This window comes from Geotrypetes seraphini, chromosome 6 (assembly GCF_902459505.1).
Source record: "Geotrypetes seraphini chromosome 6, aGeoSer1.1, whole genome shotgun sequence".
Lineage (NCBI taxonomy): Eukaryota > Metazoa > Chordata > Amphibia > Gymnophiona > Dermophiidae > Geotrypetes > Geotrypetes seraphini.
Genome location: NC_047089.1, coordinates 65,654,574 through 65,667,857, shown reverse-complemented (window position 1 = coordinate 65,667,857; position 13,284 = coordinate 65,654,574). Strand labels below are relative to the sequence as shown.

At 45.0% G+C, this 13,284-nt stretch overlaps 1 protein-coding gene across 1 annotated transcript in view; it reads left to right on the top strand.

Annotated features, from left to right (window-relative positions):
* The window catches only part of COG3 (component of oligomeric golgi complex 3), a 139,543-nt gene that overhangs the window by 120,534 nt on the left and 5,725 nt on the right, over positions 1–13,284 (top strand). Inside the window, exons 21-22 of the mRNA XM_033947430.1 lie at positions 346–473; positions 5,262–5,360. Coding sequence (XP_033803321.1) covers positions 346–473; positions 5,262–5,360 — 227 coding nt within the window. The remainder of the gene's footprint in view (positions 1–345; positions 474–5,261; positions 5,361–13,284) is intronic.

The following is a 13,284-nucleotide window of genomic DNA, read 5'->3' as shown; positions in this document are numbered from 1 at the left end:
AGGGAGGATCTTCAGGCACTGGCACTGGCACGTCCTGTGCATTGGTGCTGGTGCCGGTACCCAATCGGGTAAGCGACCGATGTCTTTGCGGTGCTGGGGGGGATGTAGGTTCGCGGGGGAGGGGGGGTGACGCGAGCGGGGGGGGAGGATGCCGGTTCGCAGTGGGGATGCTGGATCGCACTGAAAAAAAAAATTTGTATAACACGCCCACACATATAACGTGCATGGTTATACTCGGTTTGTAAAATCGTGTATAACGCACGCGTTATATGTGTGAAAATACGGTACTGGGAAAATGACATAAGTTCTTCCTAACTGTTTCTGATCTATGTGGTTCTTTTGCAGCAAAGATAAATGATATAGTGTCTTCTACGTACAAGATAATAAAAACAAAGCTTCCCACAACACTACGAAGTATGTCTTTATACCTCGCCAACAAAGATACAGAATTCATCTTGTTTAAACCTGTTAGGGTAAGTATTTGGAATGAAAACAGAGGAGTATCTAACAGAGGGAAAGAGATAAGGGATGTTTGGAAATGCAAACAAAGCAGCATAGAGCTGCATTGGATGTGACTATGAGTTACATCCTACTTTTTAGTCTATAATTGACTTGTGAATGGAAAAGATAGGTCAGAGAAAGTTAGGAAAATCCTCTTGCTGTCCCTGATGGGAAAACAATTTAGAAAGAGAGGTCTTAATGAAAAGAATATACAGAAAAAAAATCGCCACGTTATTGTAGATACTCCCCAAATTATGTGGAGCCTGTAGCAATAGCAACGTTTTCTACTTTCAATCTTCAAACAACATCTACATTAAAAAAGACAATCGCATTCCTAGAGTCTTCATCACTCTCCAACAGACCCACTTCCTGCTTCTTTACTAATTCATTTTTGGGATCCACTACTTGATCCACTAATGTCTATGGTTAACAATAGCCGCTCTACTGCTGATTTTGCTCAAGATTGGAAGAAAGCTGTAGTTAAAAAATCAAAAATCTGATTCTACAATTGTAGCCAATTACAGACCTGTTTCTAATCTCTCCTTTGTCTCTAAAATCGTTAAGAACGAGGTTGCTATTCAGCTATTGGATTTCATGACTAAAACAAATGTACTACATCTTCACCAAACTGGATTTCGATCTCATCATGCTATTGAACACACTCTATTAGATCTTTTAAATTATATAAGACAAACTCTTGATAGTAGATGTGATGTTGATTTTTTTTTTCCTTGGATATGTCGGCGGCTTTTGACTTGGCTGACCACTCTATTCTTCTTAGTCAACTAAAAGGCATTCAAGTGACTGAATCTGCTTTCAGTGATTCAAATCTTATTTGTCTAATCGCATATATGTTGTACAATATTCAAATGCATTTTCTACTTCTCATTCATTGTCATCAGGTGTTCTCCAGGGCTCTGTCCTTGGACCTATTCTTTTCAATATCTTTTGGCACCTTTATCTCTTCTTTTTCAGTCTCTTGGATTTGCTTTTTTTTCTACACAGATGATATACAACTTCTCATTCCTTAAGATTCTCATTCATCTTCTGAATATTCCATTATTTCTGCTAAATTATACAATTGTAGATTGGTTAACACTAAGGGCTCCTTTTACAAAGGTGCGTTAGGGCCTTAACACGTGGAATAGCGCAAGCTAAAATGCCGTGCACGCTAGCCACTACCGCCTCCTCTTGAGCAGGCGGTAGTTTTTCGGGTAGCACACGTTATAGCGTGCGCTAATCCGGTGCGTGCATACTTGCAGGCAGCCAGGGGTCCTGTTTCTTCCCCGGGAGTCTCTGGATTTTTTGTGGGAGCTTTTCCCTTCCGCGTCTACCCCCGTTCGACCCCCCTTCAGCATCTGCTCCGGCCCAGTTCCTCCCATCTTTGTCCAATCGGCTGCAGGTTTTGTAAGATGAGGATTTTTTGTTTTTTCTGATAATGATGAGTAGGAGGAGTGTGTGGTGCGGTGGTTGAAGCTACAGCCTTAGCACCCTGGGGTTGTGGGTTCAAACCCCGCGCTGCTCCTTGTGACACTGGGCAAGTTGCTTAATCTTCCAGAGCCCCAAGTACGTTAATTGTGAGCCCACCAGGACAGATAGGGAAAATGCTTGAGTACCTGATTGTAAAACCGCTTAGATAACCTTGATAGGCGGTATATAAAATCCTAATAAACTTGATTTTAAAAAACCCAAAAACTTGATGAGGACTTGGACCCCTTGTTGGATCTCCAAGATCCTCTCATGAGGACGAATGACGATGATGTTTGTTTGGCGGTGCTGGCGAGGATGCGTCGGTGGTGTGCATTTTTCACTGAGAAGAACTTCAGGAACTTATTCTTTAGGTTTTGTTGGTTTTGCGCTTTGAGGAGGATGCAAAGAGCCCTTGTGGGTGGTGGACCCCCTGCCTTTCAGCACTTTAGAAATAATAAATAGTAGTAATAGTAGCCTCCCGTTCTTTTCCTATGCATCAGGATATTCGGGATTTTGTGCACATGCAATGGAAGTTGCCAGACGTGTCCTTTCATTTGGCGCGGTCTATGGCTCGTCTTTATCCCATTCCTGATGGGGATAGGGATACCTTTAAGTCTCATGCGGTGGATGTGGTGGTTTCAGCTATCGCATGCAGGCATATGGTGCCGGTTGAAGGCGGTTCAGCCTTGTGCAATTCTCAGGATTGTAAATTTGAGTCTTTTCTTAAGCAAAGTTTTGACATAGCTGCCTTGGTGGTACAGACAGCGATTTCTGGCGGTTTGGTGACCCAGGCTTGCTTTTGGTAGTCTGAGCGAGTTATTGACTGTGAGTCTGATGACTGGTCCTTGGTGGATCAGGAGGTTGCTAAGTTTGAGCACGGCGCTTCTTATCTTTCAGATGCCATGTATGATTTGTTGCAGGCTTTGGCCAAGTCTATGGCTCTTGAAGTGGCTTCTCGCCATACCCTGTGGCTCCGGGGTTGGTTGGCAGATGCAACATCTAAGGCTAAGCTTAGTAAATTTCCTTTTCGAGGCTCTTTCCTGTTTGGCGAGGAGTTGGAAAGCTGGTTCAGGCCTTGACTGACTCTAAGGTTCACCATCTTCCTGAGGGCAGTCCTCGCCCGCCTTTGCAGGGTGGTGTTGCCTGAGGGCGTTTATGTGATTTCCGTTGATACCATCCTGCTCAGGGGCGGTTTCTTTTCCTTCCAGGGGATATTTCTTTCAGCACATGCAGTCCTTTCTGGATGCCCGCCGGGGGGAGGGATGTAATTCCTCCAAAGGCCCCTCCGCTGCTCACCCAGTCCAATGACTCCTTGCGGACCCTTCCCCTGGTGCCGGTGGGAGCCTGGTTATGGGTGTTTTACCGGAGTGGAATGAGATCACAACAAATCAGTGGGTCCTTGAAGTGATTCGAGATGGTTATGCTCTGGAGTTTTCCTGGCCCTTGCCAGATTGTTTCCTCTCTTCTCCTTGTTAGGAAGTTTGGAAGAAGCGGGCTTTTTGTCAAACGCTGCAAAGGTTGCTCGAACTCAAAGCAGTGGTCCTAGTGCCCCCTAGGGAGGTTTGCACCGGCAGGTATTCCATTTACTTCATGGTGCCCAAGAAAGAGGGGTCTTTTCGATTCATTTTGGATCTGAATGCTGTCAACAGGGTGCTCCAGGTGCTTCTCAAGCTAGTTTCTCTGGAAATTACAATGCCCTTATTTCTAGGATATAATCAAGAATGTTGTTACTTAACTACTTGGTTTAAAATTAGAAACAAAATCACCGCATTCTGCATATAACTTTACATATTGAATTAGCTACTAGAACTTCCCTAAGTTCCTTCAGCACCCTCGGAGGTACACCAACCGGCCCCATTACTTTGTCTACCTTTATTTTAGCTAGATCCTTACAAAATCAATCCTCTGAAAATCACTCCTCCATCCCTATTCACATTTGTCTTCTGTGGTCCTGCTCCCGCGCTACAGCCATGAACACAGAACAGAAATATTTGTTAAGCAATTCGGCCTTTTCTTTATTAGCTTCTACATATTCCTCCCTTTCACCTTTGAGTCTCACAATGCCACTTTTGGACTTCTTCCTAATATATCTAAAAAATGTCTTATTTTACTGTGTCAGCTATTTTTTCTTCCATTTGCATCTTTGCTTTCCTGACTACACGACCAGCCTCTCTTAACTTTTCCAGATATTTTTGCCTGTCTTCCTCGTTCTGCGATCTTTTGTAGTTTATGAAAGCTAACCTCATATTCCTTACCTTCTCAGCTACTACTTTTGAGAACCAAAGCAACCTTCTTTTCTCTTACTTTTACTTACTTGCCTGACAAAAAGGTTTGTCGCCCTTACAATTGCTCCTTTCAGTTTTGCCCACCACATTTCCACTCCTTCCAGACATTCCCACCCAGACAAGAAATCCTTGACGTAAACCCCCCATCCAAACAAAGTTAGTTTTTTAAAAGTCTAGAACCTTTGCTTTTGAATGAGCCCTCTCTATACCCATCTTAATATTAAACCGTACCATGCAGTGATCACTGGATGCCAGTGCCTTAATTAAACAGAGGTAGCTACCCCTTGTTATCTATTAATGTGTCAGATAACTTGCATGTAATATATGCGTGGTAAATCTTTTTTTTCTTTAACTGAATGGAAAAATGTGGCCTTCAATATTTAACATGAAGGCTTTGCAGCTACCACACATTAATTTTGGCATGGTAACTACAAAACCTTGTTGCACTTTAGTAAATAGATTTCATAAATGCTTAGCTTATCATATATGCAAATAACTGTATTTGTTAACATTCAAATAATATTTCACATGAGAATCATTTTAAAATTTCTGCTTCTAGATAAAGAAGTAAATAAATATTTAATTGTCCTTGAATGTATTTATTGATCATTTTTATAGGCTGTTACTTGGTATGACAAATCAATAGACCATTATGTTTCATAATAATGTGTTTTGATTTATTGCGCTTTACTCAGTCAGCATGTTTTATAATTCTTTAACTACATGTGCACCACTACCATCAGAACAAAAAACTTAAAAACTTGTTTCTGGTGTTGGTGCTGTATGAAAACTTCCAAAGGCGAAAGGGAAGAAAACAACTGGGTAAACACTGTTATAACAGGATGCACAGAGAGAGAATAGATGGTACAGAAGGGAAACACCAAATCCCCTCTCAGAATTTCTGCTGATCTCTAGGTCAGAGCTGTGATCATTAGCTCACACCACAGAGTATTTTATATTATATAATGCAATTGTCTGTATGTTTTTTGTTTTCCTTTCTTAAAGAATAACATTCAGCAAGTGTTCCAAAAGCTCCATGTTATGCTAAAGGAAGAATTCAGCAATGAAGATATGCAGATTATTGCTTGCCCTTCCATGGAACAGGTATTATGCAGAGAAATCTTATTCAAGAAAGTTGGGCGATTTGGTTATTATGCAGTGATTGAGAAGTGCGTGATAGTTTAATTAAGGGTCTCATTGGTCATAAAGTACAGTAGATTTTGCACTTACCACACAGTAAAGGCTAAATTACACAGTAAGTACAAAGTCTTTGTGATAAATACAGGGAGACATGGCTAGCATCTGCCTGCATTTACTGTACAGGACACACAGTTAATGTATAGCTACTGCATTAAATGCCTGTGCTCAAAGCATGAGTCCACTGGGCATGTGAAGTGCTTCTGTGCATTAACACAGAGCAGCACACTACCTATTCCAGGCCCTCACTGCAACCCCTGAGACCTCAATCTTGTACTTGGCAGTCCCTGTAGGGTTGTTTGCTGGAGTATAGGGGAACCAGGTCGGTGGTGGGGTGGGGAAGAGAGTGCTGCCTCACTATCATTGGTACAGATGCTCTTATCAACCTTTCTTAAGATGGCAGTAATTTCAGCTATGGTAGCGTATGATATGAAGCCAGGTGCTAGTTGTCGCAGCCAGCCAGACATCCACTGGCCCATATCCTGCCCATGAGAGTGTACCAGGAGGGATAAGGAGTGAAAAGGAATAAGAGCACCCATTTGAAACAATGGAGGAAATGTGGAAATAAAATGCTAGAGACATAAGATGAAAATTGGAAGAGATACATCATAAGGAGAGAGAGAAGGAATGGGAAGAAGAGCAGAAAGGATAGAAAAAGGGGAAGGAGTAGAAACATATATAGAGAAGGAAAAGTATTATATATCTGCTGGTGAAGGAAAGACAAAGAAGGCAGAGACAGAGCTGAGATAGAAACAAGAAAGGAGGAAAACACCAGAGAGAGAAAAAGAAGAGATCCGAGAGCTAGGAGAGAGAGAGAATGTTGAACATTCAAACCAAGCCAGATAACCAAAGTTTGGACATTTTTATTATTTGCTAATTGATCTACATAACACTGCCTTGGACCCAATTCAATGATACAGAACCTGAACATACGTCCCACGTAATGTTACATGTTGAACAGCTGGATTTTGTCAGCTTATTTGACTTTTTCATTGTATAATTAATTCTCTTTATGTAGGACTAATCACAGAGTATAAGACTTTGGTACTGGATCCTAAATATTTTGTATTTAAAGGACTTTCTTTAAATTACTTAAAGATATAAAAGGAATAACAAATTTATTTTTAGTGGTTTATAATTTTTATGATGGAAAATTGCCATGGGAAGGCCCTTCCTGCCCCACCTCACCTGATTTCCCTTTGTCCAGATCATCTCCCTTTCATCAACCTCTCAGTTCATCATTCCCACCCCCATATCCCTTTAACTCCCATTTTCCTTAAAAAGTTCCTTCTCCAGCTTATCTGTTCCCCCATTATCTTTTTTTTTTTTCTACAAGTTTATTGCATTTGATACACCACCTAAAAACCAGTTTGTTCTACAGGCTTTTTCCTTCCATCTCTCTCCAGCTGATTCTCCCATTTCTCTGTCTTACCTCCTGATACCGCAAGTGCTCTTCTCCCAGTATAGATTTCTTTCTACACAGCTCAGCGAAGTCTCACGAATTGCCGCAGGAACTCGCAGCAGACATTTTTTCAGCGAGACTACATGGGCAGGAGTGTAAGAGGATCGCTCCTGCTGCAACTTACCCTTACGCTACTTCTTTGAGGGAAGGAGGGAAAAGGCATGTGGTGATTCTACAGCAGAGAGAAAGGGTCACGTGCATTGATTTTGCAGGAGGGAAGGGAGGGTCACACATTGATTCTACAGCAGGGTGGGAGGGAGGGGGCATGCATTGATTCAGCAGCAGGGAGGGAGGGAAGAAAGGAAAGGGGTGTACAGTAATTCTACAGCCAGCTCACGGCCAGGACAAGACCTGACCACCTCGGAGGAGGGAGGTATTGCTCCCGTCCCGGACCACTAGGATTTAAGGTGGACCCGGGAAGAGACCAGCACTAGGTTCAGGAGGGAGGATGTAAAGCTGGGTAGCACTTGAATATAAACCCTTGGTTTATATCTGAATTAACATTTTCTCCCCCTTTTTAGGGGAAAATGTTATTATCCCAGGACAAGCAGGCAGCATATTCTTGACTGATGGGTGACGGCACCGACGGATCCCCGGTACGGACAATTTTAGAGTGATTGCACTCTAAGAACTTTAGAAAGTTCTAGCTCGGCCGCACCGCGCACGCGCGAGTGCCTTCCCGCCCGACAGAGGCGCGCGGTCCCTCAGTTTCTTAGTTTCCGCGGAGCTAAGAAGACGCGTTTTCAACGGCTGTTGAAACTTTTTTCTCTTTGCCTTCCCGCTCGCGTAAACTTTTGATTATTTAATCTTATTTCTTTTCTTTTTTGTAAAAAAAAAAAAAAAAAATCCTTCATTTTTTCTTTAATTTAATCTTACCCCGGCGGGGCCTTCTGCCACCATCGAAGCCTCGGCCTTCGATTTGGCTGAAGCCGTTTTTCCTTTCATGCCCCCTCAACCGGGTTTTAAAAAGTGCCAGCGGTGTGCTCGGCCTATATCTCTCACGGACCCACACAACTGGTGTTTACAGTGTTTGGGTCCTGAGCATCAGACCTCTACTTGCACCCGCTGTGCCACTCTAAAAAAACGGACATTAAAAAATCGCCAAATCCAGCAGCGATTATTGTTCGGTGCCGAGATGTCCGATCCCGTTCCATCGACTCCAGCTTCGGCACAGATTCAGTCGGCACCCTCTTCTTCGACGCCGCGTGATTCCGCACCGGCGTCTCACCAGTCAGGTAAGCCGGCTAAGAAGCCTTCCCCGCTGGAGCATCCTCCGGTCTCGAGTGCAGTGAGTCCAATCCTGCCGACTGTGAGACGCCAGCGGAAGCGTTCCGCCCCTATAGAGGTGAGTCCCTCGACATCGGGCTCCTCATCTCCGGGGCGTCGAACGGCACCTCAGGTACCGCAGAAGAAAAAGGCGGTACCGGTGCCATCCCTCGATGACCGCATCATGGCCATCCTTCAGGTGCAGCTTAAGGACCAATTGAAACAGCTCCTTCCTGCTATCCTGGCTCCGAACCTTCCGGTGCCGGTCCGCACCGAGCTACCGGTACCGATTGTGGAACAGCCTGTGTTACCTGCTTCCACTATTTCGGTACCGCTTCAACTAACCTCATCGGTATCGATGCCAGTTCTTGCACCGGAGCCGAGAGCTCACCATCAATCGGTGCAGACTTCGGCACCGGTGCGACCGATAACATCTCCTGACTCGATATCGATGAGGTCGGGTAAGTCGTTACACAAAACCCGACACTTACAATCATCGACACCCGAGTCTCGGGACCATACTCCCCATGTCAGGGATCCTGATCTGTGGGGAGACTCAGAGGAACCCTTTCTTTCTGAAGGCGAATGTTCCTCAGAGGAGGAGGATTCAACTGTCCCTGACCCATCCTCCAAACAAGTCACTTCCTCTTTCTCCTGCTTTTTGAAAGAGATGTGTGACTCCTTATCCATTCCTTTGGAGGCTGAATCCAAAAAGTCCAAAGCTTTTTTGGATGCCCTTGATTTTGACCAGCCTCCAAAGGAATTTTTGAAACTCCCTCTTCATGACATCTTGAGGGAGACTTTCTATAAGAATTTAGAGACTCCTTTAACTGTCCCAGGGGCCCCACGTAAACTGGATTCTCTATATAAGGTAATTCCCATTCCTGGGTTCGACAAACCTCAACTTCCACACGAATCCTTAACTGTCGAATCCACCCTTAAAAAATCTTCAGGAGCCAGTGTATATGCATCGGTACCTCCTGGCAGAGAAGGTAGAGCCATGGATAAATTTGGTAAGAGGCTCTACCAAAATGCTATGTTAGCAAATAGAGCTAGCAATTATGCTTTTCATTTTTCTTTTTATTTGAAGCATCTCCTTACCACCATGGCTTCCTTCGAAAAGTACCTTCCTTCACGAAAACATCACTCTTTTCATACCTGCTTGTCGTCTCTTTTTCAATTACGTAAGTTCATGGTTAGATCCATATATGACACCTTTGAACTTACATCCAGAGCGACAGCAATGTCGGTAGCTATGCGTCGCCTGGCCTGGCTTCGGGTATCCGACCTTGATGTTAATCATCAGGATCGGTTAGCCAACGCCCCTTGCCTAGGGGATGAGCTCTTTGGGGAATCCATGGACTCAACCACCCAAAAGCTCTCTGCTCATGAGACACGCTGGGATACCCTGCTTAAAAATAAAAAGAAGCCTCCTCCGCCAAAACCATATAGGCAGCAGTCGGCCTATCAACGCCGCTTCACAGCTCGGCCATTACCTACCACTGCTCAGCAACCCAGGCGTCAAAGGCAGCAACAACGTCAGCCTCCCAGACAGCAGCCACAGCAGCAACCTGTGAAACCTCCTCCTCAGCAGAAGTCACAGCCCTTTTGACTTCATTCTCCACAGTATAGCCAGTATTCCTATTCCTGCTCTCCTGCCTCAACCTATAGGAGGTCGACTTTCTCTGTTCCTCAGCCGATGGGAAGTTATCACTTCGGACCAATGGGTCCTCAACATCATCCACCACGGCTACTCTCTCAACTTTCAGACTCTTCCATCCCAAAACCTGCCAAAAGAGTCTGCTTTGAACAGTCCTCAATCTGCCCTCCTCATTCAGGAAGTTCAATCCCTCCTTTTTCTAAATGCTATAGAAGAAGTTCCTCAAGATCAAAAAGGGCAGGGATTCTACTCCCGTTATTTTCTAGTCCCCAAAAAAACAGGAGATCTCAGACCGATTTTGGATCTCCGCGATCTCAACAAACACCTGGTAAAAGAAAAATTCAAGATGCTTTCTTTAGCCATCCTTTATCCTCTTCTCAATCAAAACGACTGGCTATGCTCCCTCGATCTCAAAGAGGCATACACTCACATACCGATCCATGTAACCTCAAGACAGTATCTCCGTTTCATGATCAATCATTGTCATTACCAATACAAGGTGCTGCCCTTCGGCCTTGCCTCCTCTCCAAGGGTCTTCACCAAGTGTCTCATTGTGGTAGCAGCATTTCTACGCTCTCACCACCTCCAAGTCTTCCCTTACCTGGACGACTGGTTAATCAAGGCCACATCCGCTCAAGCAGTTCTACTGGCCACCAACCAAACCATCTTGTTTCTGCGAATACTGGGGTTCGAGATCAATCTACCCAAATCTCATCTCATCCCCACTCAGAGACTTCAATTCATTGGAGCGATCCTGGACACACTCCTCATGAGAGCTTTCCTACCATCCAATCGTCTTCAGACCCTTCAGTCTCTATGTCAGCAGGTGCTTTCACTACCTTCCATCTCAGCCAGGCAAATGATGATACTCTTGGGGCACATGGCATCTACAGTTCATGTCACGCCCCTCGCACGTCTTCACCTGCGCACTCCTCAATGGACCCTTGCTACTCAGTGGTCCCAAGCGACGGATCCTTGCTCACGACACATATCTGTGACATCATCTCTTCGTCAGTCTCTTCAATGGTGGTTGGTATCCTCAAATCTATCCAGAGGTCTTCTATTCCATCAGCCTCCTCATCAACTAGTCATCACCACCGACGCCTCTCTTTATGCATGGGGAGCTCACTTGAACGAGTTCCAGACTCAAGGTCTTTGGACAGCCCAGGAAAAGAAGCATCAAATCAATTTCCTGGAACTCAGAGCGATGTTTTATGCCCTCAAGGCCTTCCAACATCTTCTCTTTCCTCAGGTCCTTCTGTTGTGCACAGACAATCAGGTTGCGATGTACTACATCAACAAACAGGGTGGGACAGGCTCTCGCCTTTTATGCCAAGAAGCCCAAAAGATCTGGAATTGGGCCATAGATCACCATCTCTTCCTGAAAGCTATCTACATTCAGGGAGCACAGAATTCTTTAGCGGACAAACTCAGCAGAATTCTCCAGCCTCACGAGTGGACACTCGATCCTGTAACTCTGCAGTCTATCTTCACTCAATGGGGCACTCCTCAGATAGACCTCTTTGCAGCTCCTCACAATCACCAGCTGCCCCTATTCTGCTCCAGACTTTACTCTCCTCACCGTCTGGCAGCGGATGCTTTTCTCCTAGACTGGTCGAATCTGTTCCTGTACGCCTTCCCTCCTCTGCCTCTAATGTTGAGAACCTTATTCAAGCTCAAGAGGGAACGAGCCACAATGATTCTGATTGCTCCGAGGTGGCCCAGGCAACATTGGTTCTCCCTTCTACTTCAACTCAGTTCCAGGGAACCTTTTCTTCTTCCTCTGTTTCCTTCTCTGCTTACGCAACAGCAGGAAACCCTTCTACATCCCAACCTCCAGTCTCTGCACCTGACAGCTTGGTATCTCTCGGGCTGACATCTCATGATACTCTTTTATCTCAGCCTGTTCGTTCCATTCTGAATGCCTCCAGGAAACCAACCACTCTGCAATGTTACCATCAGAAGTGGACGAGATTTTCCTCCTGGTGTCTTCTTCATCATCTTGATCCAACTTCTCTGGCAGTGGAGACATTGTTGGATTATTTGCTTTCTTTGTCTGACTCTGGCCTTAAGTCCTCTTCCATCAGAGTCCACCTCAGTGCCATTGCAGCTTTTCATGAGCCAGTCCATGGAAAACTTCTCTCAGCTCATCCCCTGGTCTCCAGGTTCATGCGAGGGCTTTTCAATGTGAAACCACCTCTTAAAGCCCCTCCTGTTATCTGGGATCTCAATGTGGTTCTTTCCGCCTTAATGAAGCCTCCATTTGAACCTTTGGCTACCTCTTCTTTCAAGTTTCTCACTTGGAAAGTGCTTTTCCTTATTGCTCTTACCTCTGCCAGGAGGGTCAGTGAGCTTCATGCACTGGTCGCAGATCCACCTTTTACGGTTTTTCACCATGACAAGGTGGTTTTGCGTACACATCCAAAGTTTCTCCCTAAGGTTGTCTCTGAATTCCATCTCAACCAATCCATTGTTCTACCTGTTTTCTTTCCAAAACCTCATTCTCATTCTGGGGAACAGGCTTTACATACTTTGGATTGTAAAAGGGCTCTGGCTTACTATCTAGAGCGTACGAAACCCCACAGATCAGTTCCCCCAACTTTTTCTGTCCTTTGACCCAAATAAATTGGGACGTCCCGTTTCTAAACGTACGTTGTCTAATTGGCTGGCAGCGTGCATTTCATTCTGTTATGCTCAGACCGGACTGACACTGGAAGGTTCTGTCACGGCCCATAGAGTCAGAGCAATGGCAGCTTCTGTAGCTTTCCTCCGTTCCACTCCTATTGAGGAAATCTGCAAGGCTGCTACTTGGTCCTCAGTTCACACTTTTACATCTCATTATTGTCTGGATGCTTTCTCCAGACGGGATGGACACTTCGGCCAATCTGTTTTGCAAAATTTGTTTTCCTAATGGCCAACCTTCCCTCCATCCCTCTTTTTGTTAGCTTGGAGGTCACCCATCAGTCAAGAATATGCTGCCTGCTTGTCCTGGGATAAAGCACAGTTACTTACCGTAACAGGTGTTATCCAGGGACAGCAGGCAGATATTCTTGCGTCCCACCCACCTCCCCGGGTTGGCTTCTTAGCTGGCTTATACTAACTGAGGGACCGCGCGCCTCTGTCGGGCGGGAAGGCACTCGCGCGTGCGCGGTGCGGCCGAGCTAGAACTTTCTAAAGTTCTTAGAGTGCAATCACTCTAAAATTGTCCGTACCGGGGCTCCGTCGGTGCCGTCACCCATCAGTCAAGAATATCTGCCTGCTGTCCCTGGATAACACCTGTTACGGTAAGTAACTGTGCTTCTTGGTTTATATTCGAGTATATACGGTAATACACCTCTAAACACTTTTCTAGCTTCTAGCTTCAACTGTCAAAAACATTGTTAATAGTTGGAAATGAAGAAAAGATCTGGAAAGTCAAGAAAACTTAGATCCAAAAACTGATC